We start from the raw sequence: 26,283 nt of genomic DNA on the forward strand, positions 1-26,283 counted from the left end.
AACACTTAACTAAGAAAATGGCTTAACCAAGCATTTATATACCTGATATGACAATGATTCTTTTTTGTCATGCCTGAACCCTTCAAAGGAACCAGTGCATATTGATCATGGTATGAGTTGTGTGGTAGTTTTTAGGCCATTGGGTCTGTAATGTCAAGACCTGTGGAATGTATCAGCTTTAGGGAAGACCCTCATTATCAATTGATATGCTAATTCATGGCTCTTTTTCGAAATGTCCGTAACTGTGTTGCCGTGATGTCCTGGTGCCAATGTCCATTTCCCCAAAATCAAAGTCTTCACTGACCTTAGTCATCAAGCCATCTTAGGAATCATAAAGCACCATGCGTGATTCTCAGATGGCATCTGAAGCCCTATGCTATTTAGGGGGATCGAGACCTTACGGCCCCCACTTATTCTGGGTAACCGAGAATCATCGTGGGATCTATGTTCTGTGGTCTCTTGCTCGCTTCAACCTACAGCCCATTGACTTTGTTGGTAGTAGGTATGATTGTACGGTCGAACCATCGTGTTTCGTACGGAAATACCGCGTTAAGGCCCTTTACAGTCATTGCTACAGTCCAGAGTAGGTTTTGGGACGCCTGGCGTGCGGTTACATCACCAGATGGCATCAGGGCTTGACCGGCTCAGATAGAAAGCATTTTTGGTTTCCTTGAGTCCGTGGTCTGAGGGCGCCAGGGCATGGTTGTTCGCCTGGCCCATTTATCCCAGAGTCCTGGAGCATCTATTCTTTCCTCGGTAACCATTTCATGTGACGTTTGGAAGTGGAGTGGCAGCTTAGGTGGGAAGCACAACCATAGAACAGTACGCTGAAAACCATCAAGCCCACAGTGTAACCATGGCCGTCCAGCACCCAGCAGAACAGATAAGAGGAAGCGATTTTATGTGGCCTAGGAATTGGTCACACATATCAGACTAACCACTTTCTCCTTGCCAGAGATGTCGAACGGCCCACAACGGCTGTTGCCCACTTCGAAGAAATCTAGCACTGCCATATCCAACCTTGGATACAAATTGAATATTAATCCCAAACAAACATTTGCCTGGATCCCCTATGTTCGGTCCTAGCTCCCATTGCCCCCCCCCCGAAAGCGGTGCCCGGATCCGGGTCCCTATTCGTCTGTAAACGCCAGCTCCTGGGTCGGGGATCCCATTAGGTGTTTGTGATTACCAAACACTGGTGCCTGCTTCGCCTTGGTTTTCACAAACACCAGGACCTGGTTATAGTTGAATAACTTGCAAACACCTGAACATGGTTCGTGGTTCTGACTATTTACTTGCAAACACCAGACCCTGGTCCTGGTTATCATCGACTAATTCATACTCACCGTTTGGCACTGTAACCGTCTGGTCACCATTTGGCAGTTATTTATTTACCATTGCACAGGTCTGCTACAGACAAGGGATTTCATGTATCATTTGTCTGGTGCATACTTATGTGGTGCAGCATATTGGTTTACAGTCAGCATCTGTGTGTCAATGCAACAAATATGACCTTTAGGACAACAAAACAAATCTTTCAAGGAGAAGCTTTAGACCTTATTGTCTGGCAGACAACCAGGCATATTGGTGATCCCCCTTGCAACTAGTGAAGACAAGCGATCGCCCCTAAAAGTTGACCAAAATCGTTCTTTTACTCGCGTTTTCATTTAGCGAGGTTCTGTAAAAAACAACTCGTTGCTAGATATGTTTGATTTGCAACATGTGGATGCCCACTGGCTCCTGGGAAGGATTTCCATGCAACATGCTGGTTACTCTGATTCCCTGACTATCACGGTACACCGGATTTTTGGTTCCTGTTGATCCTTGGTTGACGTTGATTTCTGGCCGTATTTCAGGCCAGATCCAGGCAACATCCTGGCATCCTTTGTCTACGTTTCTCGCTATCTTCCGGCGCGTTGCGCGGGACTGAGCCATGGCTCTTCCTGATTCTGGAGCCTGAAGGCAGGAGCATGGTCCCGGGGGTAAACCGTAGTGAAAGCAAGAACGTGTTCAATATCGTTTTCGCTCCTGACGTCAGCTGTGGCTACATGCTTAAGAGAGTGAGCTGCCTTTGGTAGCATGGCTCAAAAATGTAAAATCAACCACTCCATCAATAATCCTCCTACGGACTAGCTTAGACAAACACCGTTTAAAATACCATGTTTGTACTGAACAACTCACGTTATCTTGCACCAGCATGCATGCCGCTGATTTATCGGCGATGGGCGTTTAGCCCTCGCGTACGAAACGGCCGGCGTTCGAATAAAGTTGGACGGTTATGCGATGCCCTCGGTCCATACAAGGACGCGCACGTTCGAACTATTTTGTGGAATAGGTGCAGTCCATGAGGACGCTGCTCAGAATATAAAAGCGACATAAACTTGTCCTACGGTACATGTGGCACGCCAAGTCAAATTGTTTAGCCATGTTGTGCGGAACTCTGAGGTCAAACAACGGCAGGTGGCCCTTCCTGAAAGTAGATGCCAAATCACGTGACCATGCGGTGAAATGATAACACTGCGCGATGTAGTGGCGTAAGAAACTAAGAATTCGTAGTCACAGCCCTGTTATGATGACAGATGATGAACACAGGCTTTAGGTATGAAGCCATTGGTAAAGTGGCATATTTGGCTGGTACGTGCGAAACAAGGCGTCGTAATAGTAAAGAAAACCTGATGCTTTATCATTTCTTCTCCATGTTGTGTGCACCAGCTTGTCCTGGACATCAACGGCCCGTCAAAGCTCATCTTGAATGGCCGCATATTGGGATGTGAGTAGGCGTACCCACAGTATTTCACATGTAGCGTACAATAAATAGCCTTCAGATTGAACGACGCATCCTTTGTCGGTGTATTTCAACGAAAATCGAATCTTCGAATTCCTGAACTCGCGAATAACAAGTTGCGAATAATGAAATTCGCGATCTTCGTACACTACATTATGAAGACCGCCGAAAAGACGTTACCGACCTTGATCAGTTGCAAGAGGTAAGCGTAACCTGACGACATTTTTTGCCCCATGCGACGTGTTTCAACTATTGTCACGAAGGAATCGTCATTTGTGAGGGAACACCAGCAGCAAAAAAAAGATTCGGTGCTGTCGATAGCACCTCAGACGTGTTTTGGGGGCATGACGTCCTCCCCCACATGTCAGGAGTTAACTGGGGGAGGGTGTGGAGATACATTTTTACCGCACATTTCTTTCCGCACCACATCCGTTGCTATGTAGATTAGAATGGCCCTATCTCTGAGCGTTATAGTTCTTACCTAAAAACATGCAAATACGTTTTAAAGCGCTTGCAAGCACAGTTATATTAACAGGAAATTTATCTGTGACAAGTGTGGAAAAGATTCGAACTTCCAGAAACCACCGGTGGAGTTACAGACGTTGCCGTCTCCGACGATTACCGCGCCGTACTGGAGGGCGTTTAGCACCAGCTGGTAGCTCGCTCCAGGCCGAGAAGTTGCCTTCTCTTACACAATGCGTGACATTGGCACTTTCGGTGCTGTTCATGTTCAACGGATGTGAGTGTGAAACCAGGTTCTGGTGTAAATCGCTTGACGGCGGAACCAAGCGCGTCGATAAGTGCTTAGAAATATGCATGTCCAATCCAGAGATAAGCAGGAACGTGCCAAGAACGCGTTATGTTCGTCTTGCCCCCAGAAATACAGTAGTCAGAACACCTGAAGCCATGGCGGTTATCTCCGGCTGCCATGAAAGCATTTGCGGACTACTGGTCAAAGCGGGTTGACCCTGACACGGAGCGAGACGCGAGAGGGGTCTCCTGATGCCCTGTATGACCAAAAAGTAGGAAAGTAAATTATCCGATGAACCGAAATAACACTAGGTCCAGGACTAAGGCAAAAACAGGCAGTAGGTAACAAAGTCGCATCAGGACAAGACGGCTCAGCGTGATGGCCCAGCTCAGAAAAAATCAACACTGACATCATCCAAGTACAAATGGCATGAAACTGAGCTTACGAAATCATGAACCGGTCCAACAGAACGGTCACTTCTGGCCCACAAGCCGTCGTTGGCGTTATGTTCAACAGGACGACTCTCAGAAATTATCGTAACGAAGCGCAAGTACACATGGCGTGATTGATTCATGAATTTCGTATGCCTTGGGCATGAGGTGTGAATTTTTCGGCAAAAATGGCTGTGTACACTGGGTCATGAACCACACCAAGCCACTGGGTGTTATGCCTTAAATGCCAAGTTAGGCATTGAGACGCCCCCTCCCCAGCCTGTGCCGAACCGAATGGGCTTGATACGGTGCATATCATAAAGCGTCCCAATAAGAATCATGCGGGAAAACGAAACTGGGCGGAGATAACGCCATGTGTCCTGGAGGTTGCACGGAAGGGTATTTGAAAAAGAGCGGACATGAGTGTATTCAGAGAAACTTGCTGCCCTTCACTGGCATGGTTTTTTCAATTACCGACTTGAGATGCTTGAAGCGATGCGTAACGCATCTACGATGCGAACCACTTTTCATATCTCCTAGATAGACCATTCTGTCGATGTAAAAACTAGGCCAGCCTCGAAGCCGTTCAGCGGATCACCACCTGCAGGAGGTGGAGGTGAACCGCCTCTACAACCCCGTCCCTCGCCCCGTGGTGACGTCTGTGCTTTTGACAAGACCTAGCATGGGTCAACCAAGCATTTACGCAAGCTATATTTGGTGCTTGATTTTGTGGAAGGCACTGAAAACTTCCAAGTCACTGTCCTAGCCGTCCGTAAGTCAGCTTGCACCCGGTACGAGGCAGATGTGACGCTATAGTCATTTTATGGCTGTACAAAGAGTATGAGTAGTACCCTGGGCTGACTTCCGCGCTCCCCGTCCGATATCTTGAGGCATACACCATGGGACGAAGACGCCGTCGGCATGCCAACAGTCTGCTCGGAATTCGTGTCAGAAGAACAAAGCGCAAGAACATCTACCTGGTTAACGAATGCTTCCCTTACGCTCGAGGAGTCCTGGGACTTGGCATTTCGTGTTGCGCGTAACCAATGGCAAACGGCGGTATGCAGCTTCCATCTAGCGGCAATACTGGGAACTTTGGTTTGGTCCGACGGAACCGCGGCGCCCGAGTTCCGTCCGTGTCAGTGCCTTGGTATGCAATGATTGCGGTATGACGTGCATTGCAATTGTACGGGTTGGCTCCGATGCACGCCCAGGCCAAGGCGCTATTCCTAGTGCTCCGCCCGGCCTCTGGCAGGTGGTGCAGCTCGGTAATCTCCACTAGCCCCTGGCAGGCGACTGATCTGGCGCCGGCCTCTGCGCAAGCAGCTCCAATCTCCGTCCGATTAGACGGCAAGCAGCTCAATCTCAGCCGATTCTGGCAGGGCAGCTTCCACCAATCTGCGCCTTCTGACAGGCAGCTCCAGAGTCTGCGCCGATTCTGACAAGGCAGCTCCAATCTGCGCCGATTCTGACAGGGCAGCTCACATCTGCAGCCGATTCTGACAAGGCAGCGGTCAATCTGCGCCGGAATTCTTGACAGGCAGCTCTGATCAAGGGGGTCCGCGAGGCTACAGGACAAGCAGCTGCTTATCACCGGCCAATTCCAAGCCAGCAGTCGAGCGGAATCACAGCATGCCAGCGCGGCGTTCATCGGCGGGCGCTCCTGCAGCCCTTGCCTGCTGAGCGTAACGGCGATGTATCTTCGCGACCGGCTTCGGTCGCCTACAACTGACATTGAGCCATGTCGGACTCGTTTGTGGCTAAGTGTGGCCAGGGTACATGGGATCCTCCTCCCTCATCCTTCACAGCCTTTTACGAGATGGCCGTAGGTAGGTTTCATGCGGCGGTCCCTTGCCATCCCCAGGACCTCCGGGAGCTGGGAGGAAGCGTGGGCCGCATTCCATTCAGTATTTGCGAATGCCCTCAGTACGCCTTATTTCCTTGTGGTCTTGGGGGTTTCCTGAAACATTCTCTGGTGAACATCGGGTGGGACCATGGCTAATGGCGTCTCTCCGCCACATTTGGACACGTTGGTGGCCCCGGGACGCCCTGATCAAAGGCTCCATGAATGTCATGCCTCCTTACCAACCATCCCTGCCCCCCCCCCCCCCCCAACGGAAAGGTGCTGTTTAGCAGGGTCTTGCTCTGGGTGTGGTCAGAATTGATTGCAAAATGTATTAATTTCATCCACTCAGGATGGGAGCAATGCTTTTACTTAATGCATGCCTGCATCAGGTTTGATCCCCACCAAGCTAATGGTTGAATCAACTCAAGCATGGAGCAGTGCATGCAACAGCATGGATGAGTAAATATGAAATGATCTAAGTACAAATAATGGTGCATATCAGTACCTATACATGACAGCCTCATTGGTCATACATCCATCAGATCACAATCATTTAAGACTGCTACTATAAAATGGTAATGCTATGCAGGCTGTATGAACAAAAGGCAAAGACTTGCTTACTAGGTGTCTGCACTTGGATCAGCTGCATCAGAAAAAAATGCTTGGATTATAAGGCATCATCAGTACCATAACCAAATCCAATAACTCTGTGCTGTTAAGGGGGCAGGTTAGTCGATTTAATGTGCTGAGCCAGAGTCACAGTTGATTTCAGAAATATAAAAACCAGACAAGAGCATGTTGCAATGGATGGGCAACTTCCAGATGGACAGGTGTATATGGAAAACAGGATCTGTGCAGCTACAGCCAGTTTCTGAACACAAAATTGGTTGCCACAATTTATTTTGTCACATTTATATGTCCATGGTATAACAGCTATCACATTGTGCCAGAAAAGAAATGACTAAATATCAAGCCAGACCATGAATCTGCATCCATAATGCATATATGCATTAAATAGCCTCCGCCTCCAGAAGCATGCCAACGTGGACAAGATGTTTACTTGACATTGGCATTGACTATCTTTACAAAGTCAGGCTTCAAAGATGCTCCTCCCACCAGGGATCCATCGACATCATGCTGCTTTGCCAGTTCTCTGCAGTTGTCTGCTGACACAGATCCTCCATACAGGATCCTAGTTGCATCTGCAACATCTGGGCTGATCTTCTCCTTCATCCAGTTCCGAATCTGAGCATGGACTTCTTGAGCCTGAGCAGGAGTTGCAGTCTTGCCCGTACCAATGGCCCAGACAGGCTCATAAGCCACAACAACATTTGCCCACTCCTTAATCTTTTGGCGCATGCAGTGAGCTGACGCACCACTACCTCTTCGGTCTTGCCTGCCTCTCTGTCCTCCAACATCTCTCCAATGCAGAGGATGACTTTCATACCATTGTCCAGGGCATGGCAGCACTTCTCAGCAATCAATTCATCTGATTCTCCAAAAATATTTCGACGCTCTGAGTGTCCCAGGATTACCCATTCCACCCCAATGTCCTTCAACATAGCTGGGCTGATCTCGCCTGTAAAAGCCCCTTTTGGCTCCTTATAGCAGTTCTGGGCAGCGCACTGCACATCCTCAGGCAACCTTGCCTTAACATACTCAAGGTACACCGCCGGAACTCCAACAACGACATCCACATTTTTGTCCAAGGGGCCTTGCTTCAAGAATTCACAAATGCCGTCGATGCTCGCCTTATCCCCGTTCATCTTCCAGTTTCCTCCCACAAAGAATCTGCGAGGCATCTTCGAGGCCTGATTGTCTGCGCACAGGCAGCTAAGCATTTGAAATGCTACTGCAACTACCTGTCTCTATACCTTAACCACTTTCACGTACCGATTTCGCGCTCCCAAAGGGTCCAACTCCCCTCCCCGACTGCAGATTTCCAGGATCGTGGGACCGATGCAGAATACTTTGAGCAACAATAGCACCACCGATTGGATCCGCTGGCGGCCCTGAGGTGCTACAGATATGACATAAAATAAAACAAATTTGAAAAAAAATGGAAGTGAAGTACCTGTTACAAATCAATTTACACTCTAAAACAGGCAACACACAAGCAATGATCCTAATCAGCCCTACGTTTTTTGAAGAGTCGAACACAATGCCAAGTGAAAATTTGTTGTGACGTCAAATGGCACGTGATAATCCAGATTCCCACTCTTCCAGGGCAGCGACGTGCAGTGACCTCTAGAGAGGTCAAGGTAGTTGGCAGGGATTTGGTAGCATTTATCTGTGTTATAGCACCGCGCATAAGTTCTATTCCTGGCGCGGTGCACTTCCCTCGAAAAAAGCATCGATGAGCAATTGATGCATGTAACGTCGGTGTGGGGAGTCGCTTGGGCATTATAGGGGCTAAAGCGTTTCCGCAGAGTTTTGGGGATTGCAGGTCTGCATGTCACGAATATATTATCATGTGATTTTCTGATCTGATTGTTAGCTGCCGGATGTTTTGCGATGATGGTGCGTTGGATGGGTGCCCGACTGCCAAAGTGTGTCTTGCATAGAACATTCCTGATATGACCGTGACATCCCAGCAATTATTTCAAAGCATGCTCACCATAAATCTGAGAGCCCAAAATTTGATGCACATTTACCACCAATTTCAGGCATAAAGCAACAGTGTTTCAAAGCATTAAAGATGAAATCAAACAGTGGAACATGACCTGCCATGTATGTTTTCCCAAATGAACTTCCAAAAATCTTAATATGTTCTCTTTATGATGTGCTCCCTTGGTCAGAGGACCTCTCAGAGAGAACATGCACTTGGTCCTTGTCCTGCATTAAGGAATATGGCCAGCTTACTTGGGCACCATCATTTTCTATCTGTTGTCTCAATGTTTCAGTGGCTTATCAGTTAGCTCCATGACCAATGATTACTATGATGGATGTATTGTTTCATTGGAGTTTGGCATCCCTGCTGCTTTGGATGCAGATGCATCTAACACCTAACAGGACTTCAGTTCTACTGATGCATTTTTGAAGGATTAGGTCAGGGGAAAAAGCCATGCTTTGGCATTGACATGCCTGCTTATGTCAGTTTATTTCACCATTATCAGGTTCTTTATATTCACTGTCAGCAGGTAGGCTTCAAAATTAAGTCATCATAGAAGCATGGATATCAGCAGTTGTGCATTTAAAATCATTTCTGGCTTGTGAATCAAAACATGTGTGTTCATCTTCAATGCATGCTCATGCTTAAGTGTAACATGGAATGTTTGCTGGTGAAAATTAATGAACAGTACAGTGCATGTTGTTATATCTTTACAACATAGATGCTCATGCAATATTGTTTGTCATTGGATACTGTCTGGCTGAATATACAACACCAAAAACAGTGGATATTTCATGCAAGCAAAGAGCCATTGACTGTTATATTACTATGCTGACCTGCTGTGTACTTGCTGTTCATCCTAGATACTTTCCTCAGGGAGTCAAGTGACTGCTAATCAGGTAATATATATCTGTTCTATGAATGCTTATGGTTAGCATTTTTAAATGCTTGGTATTAACCTTTGTTGTGGTCAGCCATGCATTGGTCACGCAAAGTGATTTCCTGCAACTTCTAGAAAAATCATCCTCTGACAAGATACAACATTTTGGGAAGATAAGCCACTGGACAATCACAGCACAAAGCTGTTACAACACCAATCTGAATCTGACTGCCTTCCTCTGCCAAGCCACCCAGATTTTTGACACAATGTGCGACTTCACACAATTTGTGCAAGAGACACTCAAGTGGCACCAGGAGACGTACGAGGCATTCCCGCTGGACCCAAACAAGGAGAACAACGTGCGCTTCTCGGTGCGCGGCGCGATATTCTCGGCCGTGCGGCCCACTCCGTTCCGCTCGGCCGTGCGGCTGGCGGCCGCGTCCGAGTCGGCGCTGGCGCTGCTGGACCTGGAGCCGGAGACGGCGCGCCTGCCGCACTTCGTCGACATCGTGGCCGGCAACGACGCGCTGCCGGGCGTGCCGACCCTCGCGCACCGCTACGGCGGCCACCAGTTCGGCTACTGGGCCGAACAGCTGGGGGACGGTCGCGCCCACCTGCTCGGCGAGTACACCAACCGGTGAGCATCACCGCGTTGGCTGCCACCGCTCGGCCAGTTCCGACCGGACTTGGTCGCTTTTTTGTAGTTACGCAACCACCCGTAAAAAGGTGATCAGAAATTGTTACCCTGTCCAGCCGCGGCAAAGATGATTATCACGGATATGAGAGGTCAAAGTTGCAAATCCATCTTACCCTTTAAGCTAAGCCTTATAGGCTGCTAAGTAGGGTGAAATGAACCAATGAAATGAAAGGACATGTGCTAAAACATCTATTAGCTTTTCTTCGGTGCTAACAGATGTCTTGTATTAGCACACCCTCAGTGCTTTCTGTGGGCCCGCGTAAGTAGTTGGCCAATTGCGTGAAATGCACGGCGCTCGACCGATGGAAGTACAGTTCCCACTGGTGCCTCAGTCCATATCTGCCAATGTGTGGTAGCCTTCTGCCTCCTGTTAAGTGCCTCCCGCCTGTCAGAGCTGCCCAGTTGTGACCGTGTCTCTGCGATCTGGGTATGACGCTGACCGCGGCTGTGACCGGCAGGCGCGGCGAGAGGTGGGAGTTGCAGCTGAAGGGCTCCGGCCGCACGCCCTACTCCCGGTTCGGCGACGGCCGCGCCGTGGTGCGCTCCTCCGTGCGCGAGTTCCTCTGCTCGGAGGCCATGCACTTCCTGGGTGAGTGGCGCGGTTGACCGCCGCCAGCGCTCGAGCATCCCGCTGTGGCTGATCGAGAGGTGGGCTCCAGCTGGCCTGCCGGCCATGCGCTTCTATTACCGCCAATTGATTTTAGGGGACAGAGTAGAGTTCTTCACGGTGAGTAACGGTACGCGTGACACGTGACAGCGCAACTTATCACGTACATTTTGGCGCATTCACATGGCACATTTTGGCGTTATCATGCACATGGCTGCTGTGGCCACCTGTGTGCAGTATCTCGAGTTATTGATGAGACCAGCACGCTGCCACTGTGCCAGCTGACAGCGGCGCGACCCGGCGCGACCGACAGTGACGTGCGCCTCCGGTTCGGCAGGCGTGCCCACCTCCCGGGCGGCCACTTTGGTCATCAGCGACGACCGCGTGCCACGTGACGCCTTCTACGACGGCCGTCCAGGTGCTGGAGCGGACGGCCGTGGTGCTGCGGCTCGCGCACTCCTGGTTCCGCTTCGGTTCGTTCGAGATGCTGGCCACGGACGGTGACGTGGAGAACCTCCGACTGCTGGCCGACTACGTCATCCAGCGGCACTTCCCGGACATCGACCTGGCGGCCGACGACAGCTACGAGCAGCTACTGCACCGGGTGGCGGCAGACACTGGCCGCATGATCGCCGCCTGGCAGAGCGTCGGCTTCGCGCACGGGGTGATGAACACCGACAACATGAGCATCCTCTCCGTGACCATCGACTACGGCCCGTTCGGCTTCCTCGACGCGTACGACCCGGACTTCGTGCCCAACCACTCAGACGACATGGGCCGCTACACGTACGGCAACCAGGAGCGCATCGGCCGCTGGAACGTGCAAAAGCTGAGCGTGGCGTTGCGGCCGCTGCTGACGACCGAGCAGGCGGGCCGGCTGGAGCGCGCGCTCGACACCTACAGCGAGGCGTTCGCGGCCGAGTGGCGGCGCCGATTCAGCGCCCGGCTCGGTCTGCCGGCGAGCGCTGAGGCCGAGCGGCTGGCGCAGCGTCTGCTGGCGCTCATGCAGCAGACGGCGGCTGACTTCACCATGACGTTCCGGCAGCTGGGCGACGCCTCGCTGGCGCAGCTGCGCGACGGCGACGCCGGCCCGCTCTGGGCGCTGAAGAGCGTGGCGGCGGCGGCCGGCTGGGCCGACTGGGCGGCGGCGTACGCCGCGCAGCTGGCGGCCGACGGCGTGTCGGAGGAGGCGCGCCGCGCCGCGCAGCGGGCCGCCAACCCGCGCTACGTGCTGCGCAACTGGGTGGCACAGCGCGCCATCGAGGGCGCCGAGCGCGGCGAGTTCGACGAGCTGGAGACGCTGCTGGAGATCCTGCGCGAGCCGTACCGGGAGCAGCTGGCGGCCGAGGAGCGCGGGTACGCGGCGCCTCCGCCCGACTGGGCCGCCACGCTCAGCGTCAGCTGCTCCAGCTGAGCCCTCGGCCATCGGATGACAGGAGCGGCCAGCCGTCGTCGCGCCAGTCGCGCTAGCAGAGCGATTGGCTACCCATGGCTTTTTCAACGTCCGTCGCTCCAGTTCCAGCTCGGCCAGTCGTCTCGAAGTCTCACCAGCTGTGCGGTGGAGATGGACTGCGCCCGCGGGGCCGTGATCGGATGATGAAGCTTGTTACGTGCCGACAATATGAGCCTTTGGCTTTGGTTCGCCTTGCGGAAGGGCGCGAATGGGCGATGGGTGTACTGGCTGTGTGATTGAAACGCGAACGGCGTGCGCATAATTGTTACCGTGCTGTGAAACAACACAAGAAGTGCTTGGATTCAGCACGGTCTAGCTGTTTATTTGATTCGCATGACAGTTTATTTTATTATTGCAATCATGGATCGCCGTCTCATATTTTAAGAAACGGACCATGCCTGTGCGGGGTGAGCGATGAACACACTATGACAACGGCGGTGGACGGGAAACATTTGGAAACCCTTGTCTGGGAAAGCATAACGAACCAGATGATATATTGAATATACTCTACGCACGGCAGTTTAGTCACGGCAGCAAGTCAGACTTCGCACCGGACTTCGTTGTCGGCGCAATGCAGGCACTCTCGATCGATGATTCGCGGTTCGCACACCAGTGGCGTCACCACCAGTGCCAGTTTTGGCTGGGATCAGCGCAATTCAAACTCCTGGTCGAACAGCTGGTACAGGAATATGTCCACCCCGGCGTCTGCGATGAACTCATCCACCAGCTGGTGTATCGTGGCCTCCGGGAGACTGCAACAACGAGTTTTGGTAAACTCACGTCATGTAGGATCTAAACGCGTGAGGCCGTGCTGCACAGGCATGCTGCTGCACAGGCTGCACAGGCATGTCAGAAACAGTATAAGAAAGTTTGAGGAGCGCGGATTGTACTGGCCGGACCACCGGCTGTTGCTATGGAGACGGGGAGGGAGGAAGCAACGTAACAGGAAGTTTGAGGAGCGCGGATTGTACTGGGCGGACCACCGGCTGTTGCTATGGAGACGGGGAGGGAGGAAACAACGTAACAGGAAGTTTGAGGAGCGCGGATTGTACTGGGCGGACTACCGGCTGCTGCTATGGAGACGGGGAGGGAGGAAACAACGTAACAGGGAGTTTGCTCAATGACTTGCCGTACCAGTCTGGAACGAGCTATGGAATGTAGCACTGACCAAAGCAGTGCCATCTCGCACCAGACTTCTGCTTGACTCCGGGAATGAGCCTGAATCGATTCCGAAATCACCCATATGAGACAAGGACTGGACTGTGTCATCATTACATGTTGGAAACAATGATTTATGAACTCAAATGAAAATGAAAATTTCATATGCCCATTCTAACCTTTCTTCCATGTGCAGCAAATGGAACGCAAGGTGTGCTGTCAGCTTATGTCAGCACGGCTTAACCAAATACAGATACACTCTGCAGGAGCTTTTGTGCAGACCATGGAGCTCTTCCTTCCGTAAAATCTTTCCAATGGGATCGATTCCATCCACTTTATCAAGAAATCAAGCCATGTTTCGTACTGTTATGAGTCAGAACCCACATCAATCCCATGCGTCACCAGCCGGCGTCGCCACCGACGGCGAAGCACGAAAACAAAGCGCGTCCGCCCCGCTCCACATCAGCGGGGGCATCAGACCGCCCCTAGGGCCGTCCGTACCTCTTGAGGGCGTCGTCGGCGCTGTTGGCCATGAAGTGGCGCAGCTCGGCTGTCACCGTGCCGCGCAGGCCGGGACTGAGCGCCTCGTCGGCGAACAGCTGGCGGATGCTGCGCTGCAGCCCCTCGGCCGGCGGCCGGCCCGCCAGCGACGTGACCGACGTGCTGGCGTCGACCGTCGGCGCCGCCAGCTCCGGCGCAGGCCCGACCCACGGCGGACACTCCGCGCGCGGCAGGATGAGCGGGTCCGCCGCGGTCAGGTCCGGGCTCAACCCGAGGGTGTCCAGCTCCAGGTCGAGGCACACGTCTTCGTCTTCAGTTTGTCTCCTCCTGCGAAGGTTACAAAATTGAAGATGGTCATGGCTATGGTCGGTGCACACGCAGCGTTCGGCCAGTTAATGCTCCGGCCATCTGAATCATGATCGGGCTTCAGTCATGTACGCATCTCAACCCAACTTTCTCCTTGGAATCGCTGGGTTCGGAACTGGGCCTGGGAATCTGGGATCGGGAGCCGGCAAACCAAGTATTCTCAGGAGAAAGTCGAAGTTGTTACGTTGCCGACTGTTATTGACACCTCGGAAGCGCGGACACTTGTAGGAATAACCAACCTTCCTTGTAATGATTTACAAGTCCTCATTCAGTAAACCCCGAGAACCTTGCCGCTTCCTGTCTCATCGATGCGCTCCCCAAGTAGGTTGTTTCGCCTCCTTCCTTGTTCTAGGTATGAGGCGTGCCTTATAACTGGTCCATGCTTACCGCCTCTCATTTGAACTCTGGGGCCTCAGCAAACAGCCCCTGCCCTCCGCATGTGGTTTTCTAACTCCATATCTGCGGTTCTCTACTTCTTACATGCGGTTGTCTGCCCGTTTTTAGCGATTACCCCGCGGGAGATTCTCTGCACTTTGTGCACAGTTCTAAACTGATATTGGTGAGCTGTTCTCTGCCCCGGGTGAACCATTCGAGCCCAGCATCGACAATCGGTTCACTGCCCCTCGTGAGCGGCATTCTGAACGCGATAATTCTTACAAGTCCTGGTTAGATGGCCTTTATAACATCTCCTGGTCAAGCGACTCTTGTCTGGTCTCCGCAACTCACCCGGCCTCGCTGTGAGTCACCACTTCAAGTGAGCGATCTCACCTGCTTCTACTGAGCGTTTCTCACTCGCTCTATGTGCGTCGTACGATTCTCCGCCCATCTCAGCGAGCACTTATCTCCTTTGTGAGCGGTTCTCACCGGTACCCGCTCGGCGACACTCACCTGGCGTCGCTGAGCGGTTCTCACCGGCCCCCGTTCGAAGACTGACCTAACGTCGGTGAGCGGTTTTCACCAGCACCCGCTCGGCGAATCTCATCTGGCGTGCATGAGCGGTTCTCACCAGCCCCCGTCCGGCGACTCTCACCTGGCTTCCGTGAACGGTTCTCACTGACCCCCGCTCGGCGACCCTCACCTGGCTTCGGTGGGCGGTTCTCACCGGCCCCTGCTCGGCGCCTCTCACCTGGCGTCGGTGAGCAGTTTTCACTAGCCCCCGCTCGGGTGCCTCTCACCTGGCGTCGGTGAGCGGTCCTCATTAGCCCCCGCTCGGCGCCTCCCACCTGGCCTCGATGCGCGGTTCTCACTAGCCCCTGCTCGGCGCCTCTCACCTAGCGTCGGTGAGCAGTTTTCACTAGCCCCGCTCGGTGCCTCTCACCTAGCGTCGGTGAGCGGCTGCCAGCGGCGTCGGATGACGTCCCGCTCCCTCTGCATCTCGTCCAGCCGTGCCAGCACCTGGCGCAGGTGGCTCCGGGTCGCCTCGTCCAGCGTCGCGCCACCGCCGGCCGCCTGCCGCGACTGCCGCACGCGCAGCTCCGTCAGGTGTCGTCCACGGCGCGCAGGGGCCGTGTCGGGCGGCGCCCATCGCTCGCAGGTTACGTCGAACGTCACTCGGCACAGAGTCGGGCCGCGCCACAGAGCTATAGACCGAACGTGTCCATCGCTCGCAGACTACGTCGAACGTCACTCGGCACAGAGTCGGGCCGCGCCAGAGCTACAGAGCTACAGATCGTAAGCGTCCATCGCTCGCAGGTTACGTCGAACGTCACACGTCACACAGTCGGACCGCGCTACACAGCTATAGACCGAACGTGTCCATCGCTCGCAGGCTACGTCGAACGTCACTCGGCACAGAGTCGAGCCGCGCCACAGAGCCACAGAGCTACAGACCGTAAGCGTCCATCGCTCGCAGGTTACGTCGAACGTCACTCGGCACAGAGTCGGACCGCGCCACACAGCTATAGACCGAACGTGTCCATCGCTCGCAGACTACGTCGAACGTCACTCGGCACAGAGTCGGGCCGCACCACAGAGCTACAGAGCTACAGACCGTAAGCGTCCATCGCTCGCAGGTTACGTCGAACGTCACACGTCACACAGTCGGACCGCGCTACAGAGATACAGACCCTAAGCGTCCATCGCACCCAGCAGCAGCAGATAGGGTCCGAACCGTCAAGGACGCGTTCGAACCCGCCCGCGAAAACGCGAATTTGGAGAGGCTGGCTTCAGATCGAACCCGGCCTACTGAGCGGTGAGTCTTGAGTCAGACACTGGGCTTTCAGGGAGCGGGGATCATACCACGCCACAATCCGACTGACCTCCGCTGCAGCGCCCGTCCCAGCCGTCAGCCGCGGCGCCGGAGCCGTCCGCCTGGTGACCGGGGCCGGCCGGCGTGTCCCCGGAGCGGTCCGCCCGGCGCGCGGCGCCGTCCGACCGCCGGCGCGGCGCCGCTCGCCGCGTCAGCGCCGGGTCCGTGGCCACGCGGGCCAGCGCACGGCCGACGGCCCGCTCCACGGCGGCGGCCAGCCCGTCCAGCGGGTCACGGGGGGCGGCCGACGAGCCCGAGTCGTCCTCCTCCGGCAGCGGCGTCAGCGGCGGGCGGCTCGTCAGGGCCGGAGCCGGCGGCGCCTGCCGCGGGCGCGCGGGCTCAACTGGGACCGGCTGCAGGCGCACAGCACACCGCCCTGTCTGAGGCGCGACTTTTCAACGGATGCTTGATCTACTTGACGAATTTGGAGCAAAACGGTCGGTGAGATTTTAAGCGATTTACCATAGTGTGGGCGACTTTAGGGAAATTTCGATCTCGACCGAACGCCTTACGATTTTCTGGTACATGATTGGCATCTTGATGTTTTTATGATTCCACTCCCTCGGCGAAGGGATGCCAGCACGTTTGACCTGACTAACACAGTCCACGGGCCCGCGTGACATCTCACCTTCGGTGTACTGTGAGGAGCCGAGTCGGGCCGTCTTCCTCTGGAGGGTCGGCTCACTTTGCGGCCAGGTGGGGCGCTTCTCACCGACGACTTTTCACCAGTCTTGGACGATATCAGTCGCTCTATAGTCGACTGGGATACAACAGGCTGGTAATCACATATATGAAGACTTAGTGACGCCACACGGACCGCGTCAAAATCAGCCGCACTTACGTGGGATGTGCTATGCGGTCAACGAATAATACTTTGGAAACATGCGACCTTGCCCTGCAAAACTGTCGCAAATTTGATGTTTTTTTTGGCAACCCACGAGTCCAGTCTTTTCGTTGGTCTCGCAAGAGCCTAGCAAATGAAGATGTTGGAATTCAAGCATTTGTGGTCAAATGGTATTTCCTATTCTGCCATGCCGATAACCTGCACAACCGCACCTGACACAGCGGCAGCAGCGACCATGACGACGAACTTGGGATGACTTATGTCAGTCGTCAGCTCCAACGTACTGAGCCTAGCCTGGTGATGTCTGAGCGAACGCCAGCTTCAAGCGATTGGCCTTGATCTGATGATGCTCGTACGGTCACAAACCGGACATAATGGATACTGACCTTCTGGTTCCGCCTGAGGGACCGCCAGCCCTAGCGCTTGACGTCGACATGATGATGCCTTTATGGCCACAAGCCGGACATAACATTGGCCTTCTAGTTCTGCTTGAGGGACTGCTACCTCCAAGCGATTGACCTTCATCGGAACGATTACAAGCGGACACAACTGACCTTGACCTTCTGGTGGTGGCGGAGCGGGCGAGCGCCGGAGTGGCCGACCCGCTCTGCCGGCCGCAGCTGACGACGGCGCCGCTCGGCTGCCGGGCCGAAGCGTCCCAGCGCCATCTCGCGGATGAGGGAGCCGACGTCGCCGGCCGTGGTCACGTGCTGGCCGACCAGCGAGGCGAGCCGCTGCAGGGAGTGCGGGTCCGGTCAGCCGAAACGCGGCGATGCGAGACGAGACGAGAAGAGACAAGACGAGACGAGACGAGACGAGACGAGGCCAGGCGAGGCGAGGCGAGGCGAGGCGGGTCTGTATCGCACAGGCCGCGACCTCACAACTAAATCAGCGGAGCGGACAGCTGGGGCCGAAGCGAATCAGCTGTTCGACACCGGGACGCGCCGAAGGACGTCGACAGACCAACCTCGGGCATGTCGGAGATGTCCGAGAAGCGGATGCCGAGGTGGGCGCAGATGTCGACCAGGTTCCTGCAGACGGAGAGCAGCTCGAGGAAGCGGGCGGCCTGCTGACCGTCCAGAGAGCCGTCCCAGTAGTTCTGCACGAACGCCTGCCGGGCACGGACAGCGGCGTCAGGGGCGCACAGGTAGCGTGCCGGCCGTTGACGCGAGGCCCGGATTCGTCGAATGCCGCGGGCAGCAGATCCCTTTAATCGCTCGGCACCACGTGTAGTGAGAGGCTGTCGAGTGGTGCATCATCGTGATTAGCGTTGGTGAATAATGAAACAAGTGGCATTGCTGGGCCCTTCTTCTAGCAACCAGCAGGCTGCTAAAGGAATTGATTGCACCGATAACTATTACGTGTGTATTACGATAACTATTACATGGACATGCTCACCTGATCAAGGTGGCACCTCTCTTTTGGTCAGTTTTCTCTTTACACTGTAACAGTTCTACAAAATTTTGGACTAAGCATGGCCACTATGGCAGGTGAGTGCATCACAGCGTCGGTCATCAATCACTGTGCAGGTTAATACGTTACAGACGGCCGCTGACAAAGGACAACAGTGATTATATTTCAGTCGCTCCGCATTTGTTAAGGTTCAAAAGACGCTTTTTGGAACAGCAATGTCTTCCTCTTCTTGGAAATACAACATTTTAAAACCCTGGTGTGTCCAACTCTTTAAACGGACACGGTATTTATCAGTTCTTGGCAATTGCACACAAAAACAATCGTTTTGTTGTTTTTTTCTCTCTAGACAAACATGCGTCAACTAATGTCATGGTCATCTGCGTCGAACAGACACGATTTTCGAGTGTATCGATACAAAATGGAAGCCCGCCGTTACCTGTGTCACCCTGAGTGCTGATCGATGGGCTCGCACCAGCTTCCGGATGACGTCACCTTTGACGGATGACGTCACCCGGGACTGCGGGATGCCGCACACATTATCCATCACCAGATCGACCTGAAAAACACGACATGTTAACAATGGTTAACAACTGAGTATGTGCTACATGTTATCCAGACTAAATGCTATAGTGCATGCATCTAGGCATCTGTGTGCACCGGTGCTGTCTGTGCTACATGTTATCTGTGTAAAATCTGTGCTACATGTTATCCAGACTACATGCCATACTGCATGCCATCTAGGCATCTGCGTGTACCGGTCAGCTGGGCGGCTGGACAGAGACATTGACCAACAGGTGCAGACAAGACATCGAACGGCGCGAGTGCACTCATTCACCCCACACCAGAGCCCGTGTCCTCGTCCTGCTGATACCCCAGGGTGACAACCAGATGGTACGGTTCTTAAACAGATGGTGCGTGTGTACAGGTCAGGGGAAAACTGAAATACTTGGCAGTGTTAACTGTTTTCTATCACTCAAATTAGCGTGGCACTAGCCAACGGAACTGCAACAGTCGGAAAATCGTATTTGAGTTAAGTGTGTATAAAACTGGTCTGTGTTCTCATTATCTGCCTTTGCCTGCAGTTTTATATTTGCGCCGCGCAAAGCTACGAGGCTTTGGCCTTAGCGCTGGCCATGCGGGCAGCGAGTACGCAACATTGATACTTTCATCACTGTGGTATTGATTTCTATTGCGCTACGGCCGAAGAGATAGCTCAGAAGTGACAATGCTTGAGTTGATGTAATGCTAATCGTTCAAGCTGCATTTTGACAAAATAACATCGGATCGGCCCAGGAAAACAAAATTGTTAGACCTGGTAGGCCCAGTTCCTTCAGGTTTGATGGCTGGAGTGTTAGATCCGGTCACAAGAGTCGACATTTCCGATGATTTCTTCCGCATGGTGTCGTATGTACACAGAGACCAAAAGATGCAACACACATTCTTTTCCATAGTAACGACATATAACTGTTCCTCCGCGCCGTATGTTTAACTATGGCACATTCGACAAGACGTTAACGCACCCGCGGCGTCCAGAACAACTCCCTATTGCGCCTCAAGCCCTACCCGCCGCCCTCCCCGCCGCCCCCCCCCCCGCGCTCACCTGCCGCGTCAGCATGTACATCTCACGACTGATCTTGGTGTGGAACTCCTCCATGCGCAGCAGCTTGCGGTTCCAGTCGAGCTGGTCGAGCACGCGCTCCTGCCAGGGGCCCTGCGAGCGCAGCTCGTTCACCTGCTGCAGCGCCTCCACCAGACGCGCCTGCAGGGTACGCAGCAGGTGCAGCGACGGTAGCTGGCTGACGGCCGACCGACTGGCCCGCGACGGCGCCGTCTGCGTGCCTGGCGAGAGGCATCGACACGGGTCATGTGGGGCACCGAGCGCGGCCGCAGCAGGTGCAGCGACGGCAGCTGGCTGACGGCCGACCGGCCGGCCTCCGACGGCGCCGTCTGCGTGTCTGGTGAGACCGACACAGGTCACGTGGGGCACCGAGCGCGGCCGGTGCAGTGACGGCAGCTGGCTGACGGCCAACCGGCCGGCCCGCGACGGAGCCGTCTGCGTGTCTGGTGAGACCGACACGGGTCACGTGGGACACCGAGCGCGGCCGGTGCAGCGACGGCAGCTGGCTGACGGCCGGCCGGCCGGCCCGCGACGGAGCCGTCTGCGTGCCTGGCGAGAGGCATCGACACGGGTCATGTGGGGCACCGAGCGCGGCCGCAGCAGGTGCAGCGACGGCAGCTGGCTGACGGCCGACCGGCCGGCCCGCGACGGCGCCGTCTGCGTGCCTGGCGAGAGGCATCGACACGGGTCACGTGGGGCACCGAGCGCGGCCGCCGAGAAACTGAGGGCCATGGGTCACGATTGGTGACGCAGTGTCTAGTAAAGTTCAATGGAGCGGCTGCCTGAGAAGGGACGGAGTTCATGGTGCTTAGCCAGCACGATCAAATGACTCAGACAGTTGCGTCGAACGGTGACCCTTTCTCTACAGCCTTTCTTTCTAGGCATCTTGGCCTTGATGTTACCAGTCGCGGCGTCTATGCAATCTGCGTCCCAATATGTCCCCCTCGGGCCCGAAATAAAAAAAAACTGGCACCACTGGGAGCATATAAATTATGCATTACGATGATTCTACGCGTCCGGAATTTGCGACAGATTGAATAACTCTGCCCACGCGATGCATTCAGGTCGTCATACTGCAGACCTTTCCTCATTTCTAGGTAGCATGGAGTGCACATTTGCCAGTTATTTCCTTTTACGTTAGTGTGACATCTGCATGCTGCATGCTGCACTCGCGTCTGCACGTCGTCAGGTTTTTGTTACCAGTGAGTCCGCAGGACCGGTGACCGTTCTCTGAGCTCCAGGAAAGTTTTTCAACTGGAGCGGCCAGACCTGGCCCGCTAGGCCGCCGCACTTCCCGTAAGCTAACGTCTTGCTGGCCATTGTTATCAACAAATCACCGAAACAAAGACGGGTCGAATGGTGCCCATCATCGAAGTTAAATAAAGCTGATCAGGGTTGAGACCTCGGCACTGCTCTGCACTTAGCTAACACAGGGGAGCTCGATTCACAGGCTATGCAATGTAACCAGCATCACAGTCTGCGCGCCTGTCCACCAGCAGTCACAACACACAAGTCTGGGTCAGGTGTCTCGATATGCCGCTCAAGGGGCAGCACTGGGTGGTTCAGGGGACTGCGATATGGCTGCCTGGCTCCCTACATCGGTACAGTGAACGTCCTTGTGCCAGGGGACTGGCATGCCTGACTCCGTACATATCACGCTTTGCGATGGTTGCAAGGTCGCACCACCCTTTCTTAAATTACATGATTTACGACGCATGACAGATCAGACCGTTGCTCGCACCTTGACGTGCTGCAGTGCAGGTAAATGTCACGCAATTGCTGCGCTCAGCAGAAAGTTGATGCAGGCTGGCCCTGAAAACGATGTGAAACGGACTCCTGCCCGTATAGCTGTGGCCACGTCTTTTGTCAGAGTGTTTGACTTATCTAACCGCCATCTTAATCCGAAGCACACCATTGAATGAGCACCGTTTCCACTCCGCCACGGGAAAGTATGTGAATGATTCTGATGACACGATACGGGCAAAATCCTGGCGATAGCCCATCATGCCTGACGATATGACTGGGACGCAGACTACAATGGCAGTCAAACGTGAGCCACTGTCTCACCGGTAAAAGCCTTGGGCTGCTCTGCCATTACCTTGTTCACTGAGGAGCGTTGATGCTGTTGGGATATGCTGGATCGAGTCGCATGTTTCATTTCTTTGCTTGGACAGGATGCTGGATAGCTCCGAGTCGCTCTGAGCCCGCTCTGTTACACAATGGAAAGGGTTAGTAAGCTGGATATTGGGGCAATCAGGCGTTTCGACTGCGCGGTCACACCTCGACCAGTTTTCTGAGGAGGAAACATGAGATAACATCTAGAGTGCGTGACGGTAATTCGAACCATTTTCTGAAAGACGTAGTTCCGCATAGGTCTCTGATAAGCAGCACCAATGTGACTTCTGGGTAAATACCAAACAACGATCGCCACTGGCAAACTGGGGTAAAGCTAGTATGCCTTTACGGACTCATATAGGTACAACCTAGATGTAGACTCATCACTCAACATGAACCATCTGAAGGCTGCATATGTGCCTCATTCAAGTCCATTCAACATATGTGCTCATGCCAGACAAGAGTTTGAAGCTGGCTTCAGTGTCGGCTGCGCGAGGTCACATTTATGGGTTGTCTTTATACAACTTCAAACAGTTAATTTTGGTTTCAGCTTCCACTTTGCATCATTTGTACCAGCTGGCTTTTGCTTCAGCTCCGAACAAATTTCGAATTATGTATACAGCTTAATTTTTATGCGATCTTGAACTGTTAGCTGAAGCTTTTTCACTGTGCCTTGTTTTACTGCTGTTGCACTTAGTTTCACAAAAACTTCCGGCCTGTCCTGCTACCTCAATAAGCCACACAACCTTTTGAAGCTGTGACACTAAGATGGCTTAACATCAAGGCAGTCAAAAAATCTTCCATACACAATACATAATATGTAATACTGAACATTCATACCCTCATAAAACAAGATGAGATTTCTGATCCTATATTGTTTTGGCAGACACCAAAATGGTTCTGGTTTTACAAAATGACCTTCCACACAAAATCAGCTCGGGCTTCAACCAAAATATTTTATGTTGGTAGGTTTGGGTTTGGCTTTGCTCTTCTCAAAACTGAAGCTGCTAACATTGGCCCTGGCTTTGCATGCACAATGTTTCAAGCCACTTGGAAACACAGGTTCAGAGTCATATTTTAAAAGCATGCAGCAACCAGCTTGGACATTGACTTCCCAGCTCTGAAGTTCAAAACCATCAGCTTTGCCTCTGACTTCAGCTTTATGCCATTGCTTGACTATGGAATTGATTTTCAAGCCAGAACTTTGACCTTATACCAACCCATGAAACATTTGTCAGAAGCCAGTCAGTGACTCACCAGGGTCAGTGTGTGATGCAGAGTGAGCATTATGCTGGTGCCTGCCAGTCAGCTCATGCCCTTGCTGCAGGTTCAGTGCCTGGATCAGGGATTGGGTGGTCTGCTCCAGCTGGTGGTCAGCCTGTGCCCGCTCAGTGGCAGAGCGCAGCTGCAGTGCTGGCAAGTGCTGAAACACAGCACAGCCTGAGACATCAAGGTTGCCACATGGTATGATTTAAAATGATGACTAAAAATTGGCACAGGCAGATAATTGCATTTCATGTCACACATTTCTGGTGCAGATGAGAGCCCATACTTGCAGCATCAGCAGAACATCTTCACTATCAGCTATTCTGGGTCTCTTAAGTTTGCATATGCTCCAACAGGTGATTCAAGCAGTTTAAATGGGTGCTTTTGTTCCAAATGCCCAGTCTCCAGACCCACTTCATTATGGATATTAGATGCTGCTTAGAATCACCACATATGCTAAAGATAAGCTGATAAGCCTTCTGATTCCATATCATTCTTCTCATTTTCAAGGAAACCTTTTAAGCCAATCAAAGCATGGACAGTGGGCATGATAGCACTCAGCATTTCATAAACATCTTCACACTGCATACCCATGTAGTAGGAAAGTATTGCACAAAAGGATCTTCAGCAGTTATTTCTCACTACAAAGGAGGAGAACTCTTAGATAGAACTGGAACACTACACTTCCTAAGTAGATCAAGCATAGAAACAGCAGATTTTTTGAAAAAAAATTCACTTGCTAAAAATAATATTGTAAGATATTAATACTGAGTTTGTGATAAAAATACGAATAGCCATGATTAATACCTACTTGACCAGATTGTACCAGAGTTGTTACTTGGCCAAACCTGACTATTCCTGGTTATGTGCAAAGAGCAGCAGTTCACAGACATAGTAAGGCAAGCCCAATAGCAGGCTGAGATCTATGACAGAGATTTACATCAAGTCGCAAGTGGTGGCATTCAAGTCATTCCACACAATTTCCAGTAAATACAAGATACGCTCAACCCATAGCCATCTTCTGCCCAACTTCCAACCACAGACATGTCTCAGCAGACAACCAAGGTAGGTACACACTTACCTACAAAGGACAAGCAGCTGCAAACCCAGTTTCCCTACCTTAAATTGGTGTTGTACTGAAGCTTGTTTTGGAACCAGCTTCTGAATGGAAATAGGTTTGGGGTTACTGAAGGAATCATCCTCATAAGCCATCATGGTAGGAAAGAGGGGCATCATCCCTCATCTTCATGTAGGTGACCTGAGCCAACAATGCCTCCCAGAACACATCCACCTATGATTAATCTAAAACTCAGACTATGCCCCTTATGGGCTTCCTCCAGCCCTGGGCTTACAGCTATGTCCACTTCTCCTAGTGTGGTATACTGGATCCCGGCATGGTTAGTACAGACAACCCATCCCACCATCACATCCTCCCTGTATTTCTCTCAGGGCCAATGATGTTTAAAACGTAAACAAATATGCACAAGAGCTATTTTTAATTTCACGAAATCCCGATCATGAGATGACTTTACAGTCATTTTACATGTATACTGAGTTCAGAACATTTTTGAATTAAATAAAACTAAATTCTTATTCAATATTTCGTCCATTTATCAGAGTACATCAAGAACTTTCAGCCCACATCCAGCTGATGCAACGCAGTTTCAACCAGGCCGTTGTTATCCTCGTGACTTACATTGCGATTCGCCGGTTGACGTTAACGGGGCACTCCATGGCCTTTCAATTAATCATGGTCTTTTAAAATCTTGCTTTCGATGGAAGTAAACAGATATTTCATATGTAATAACGGCGGCGCCCGTGTTAAATTATTGGCGGACATGTGTAAATGGAAACAGGGGCGTCAGATGTAAAATGGCATAAACTCACGGGCAAACTGGACGAACGAAGGTAAACCGGACGAGTTACGGGAAACCCGATCAGACTCGACGGTTTTTGGGGAAGTGCGCGCGTTGATCATCCGAAATCAACGCTTCGTTTGCCTGCGCCGTAGGTGTTATCGTTAAACCGTACCCCACCCGCCAGCGAACGAGCCAGCGCACAGGTGGCTGCATATATATCCTATACCACTAGATGGGAAACAGCTGGACTCATCACCTGGTTGGTGGGCGAGTCGTAACTCCAGCGGAACAAACTGCAGAACGACAGACCAAGGCTCGGTCAGCGGTCACCACCGCCCCGGCAACAGGCACTGGAAGGCAGCCCACCGCGCCAGGCGGCGCTGGCGAATGCGGATCACCAATGAGGCGACGGGCGGTCCGCGGAGCCGATCAGGTATACAGCTGGAAATACATATGACGCCTATCTTGGTACTCACGTAACGTGTGAGGCGAGTTCTACCTCGCAAGACCCGTTTAGACAGGACAGTGGCCTAGTGCTTTCGGTTTGAGGTATCGTCAGCGGCCCACCAGACACGGCTGGAGGAGGTGGCGCACACGAACGCCTGCCTGTCGCCGGTGGCACCGGCGGCCAGCATGTGGCAGTTCTGCAGGCCCTCCAGCCGCCAGACGTCCAGTCGGGCGGCCGACACCGAGGCCGCTTCGGTGCAGGCGCGCACCGCGTTCAGCGGCGCCACGCGCAGCTCGTGCTCCTTGCCTGTCGGCGGCCGCGGTCGGCTGTGAGCGCGCCCGGAGCCCCCCCCCCCCCCCCCCCACCACCCGCGGCGCGGCGCGATG

The 26,283-nt window shown here is 53.0% G+C and overlaps 3 protein-coding genes and 1 pseudogene across 3 annotated transcripts; 2 read left to right on the top strand and 2 right to left on the bottom strand.

Moving 5' to 3' along the window:
* Nucleotides 1-1,930, top strand: part of LOC119111693 (procathepsin L-like) — a 4,284-nt pseudogene extending 2,354 nt beyond the window's left edge.
* A 4,907-nt stretch (nucleotides 1,931-6,837) lies between these two features.
* Nucleotides 6,838-7,968, bottom strand: LOC119112215 (triosephosphate isomerase-like). Its single transcript, XM_037236313.1, is given in 2 exon segments — nucleotides 6,838-7,177; nucleotides 7,180-7,968. Coding segments are annotated over 2 exon segments (783 nt in total). The 5' UTR covers nucleotides 7,655-7,968; the 3' UTR covers nucleotides 6,838-6,869.
* A 1,370-nt stretch (nucleotides 7,969-9,338) lies between these two features.
* Nucleotides 9,339-11,587, top strand: LOC119112341 (protein adenylyltransferase SelO; the record flags this gene model as incomplete). Its single annotated transcript, XM_037236478.1, has 4 exons — nucleotides 9,339-9,941; nucleotides 10,460-10,590; nucleotides 10,946-10,974; nucleotides 11,120-11,587. Coding segments are annotated over exons 1-4 (1,224 nt in total), but the record flags the coding sequence as incomplete, so codon positions are not given.
* A 4,397-nt stretch (nucleotides 11,588-15,984) lies between these two features.
* Nucleotides 15,985-25,025, bottom strand: LOC119111694 (uncharacterized). Its single transcript, XM_037235498.1, has 10 exons — nucleotides 24,710-25,025; nucleotides 23,582-23,747; nucleotides 22,308-22,418; nucleotides 20,192-20,430; nucleotides 19,028-19,147; nucleotides 18,146-18,289; nucleotides 17,733-17,912; nucleotides 16,963-17,094; nucleotides 16,482-16,654; nucleotides 15,985-16,015 (listed from the first exon to the last, which is right to left on the bottom strand). Exons 1-10 carry the CDS (start codon nucleotides 24,824-24,826, stop codon nucleotides 15,985-15,987), a joined length of 1,413 nt encoding a protein of 470 aa, XP_037091393.1. The 5' UTR covers nucleotides 24,827-25,025.
* Between the last annotated feature and the right edge of the window lie 1,258 nt (nucleotides 25,026-26,283).

This window comes from Pollicipes pollicipes, unplaced genomic scaffold, assembly GCF_011947565.3.
Source record: "Pollicipes pollicipes isolate AB1234 unplaced genomic scaffold, Ppol_2.1 Scaffold_7261;HRSCAF=8764_pilon_pilon_pilon, whole genome shotgun sequence".
Lineage (NCBI taxonomy): Eukaryota > Metazoa > Arthropoda > Thecostraca > Pollicipedomorpha > Pollicipedidae > Pollicipes > Pollicipes pollicipes.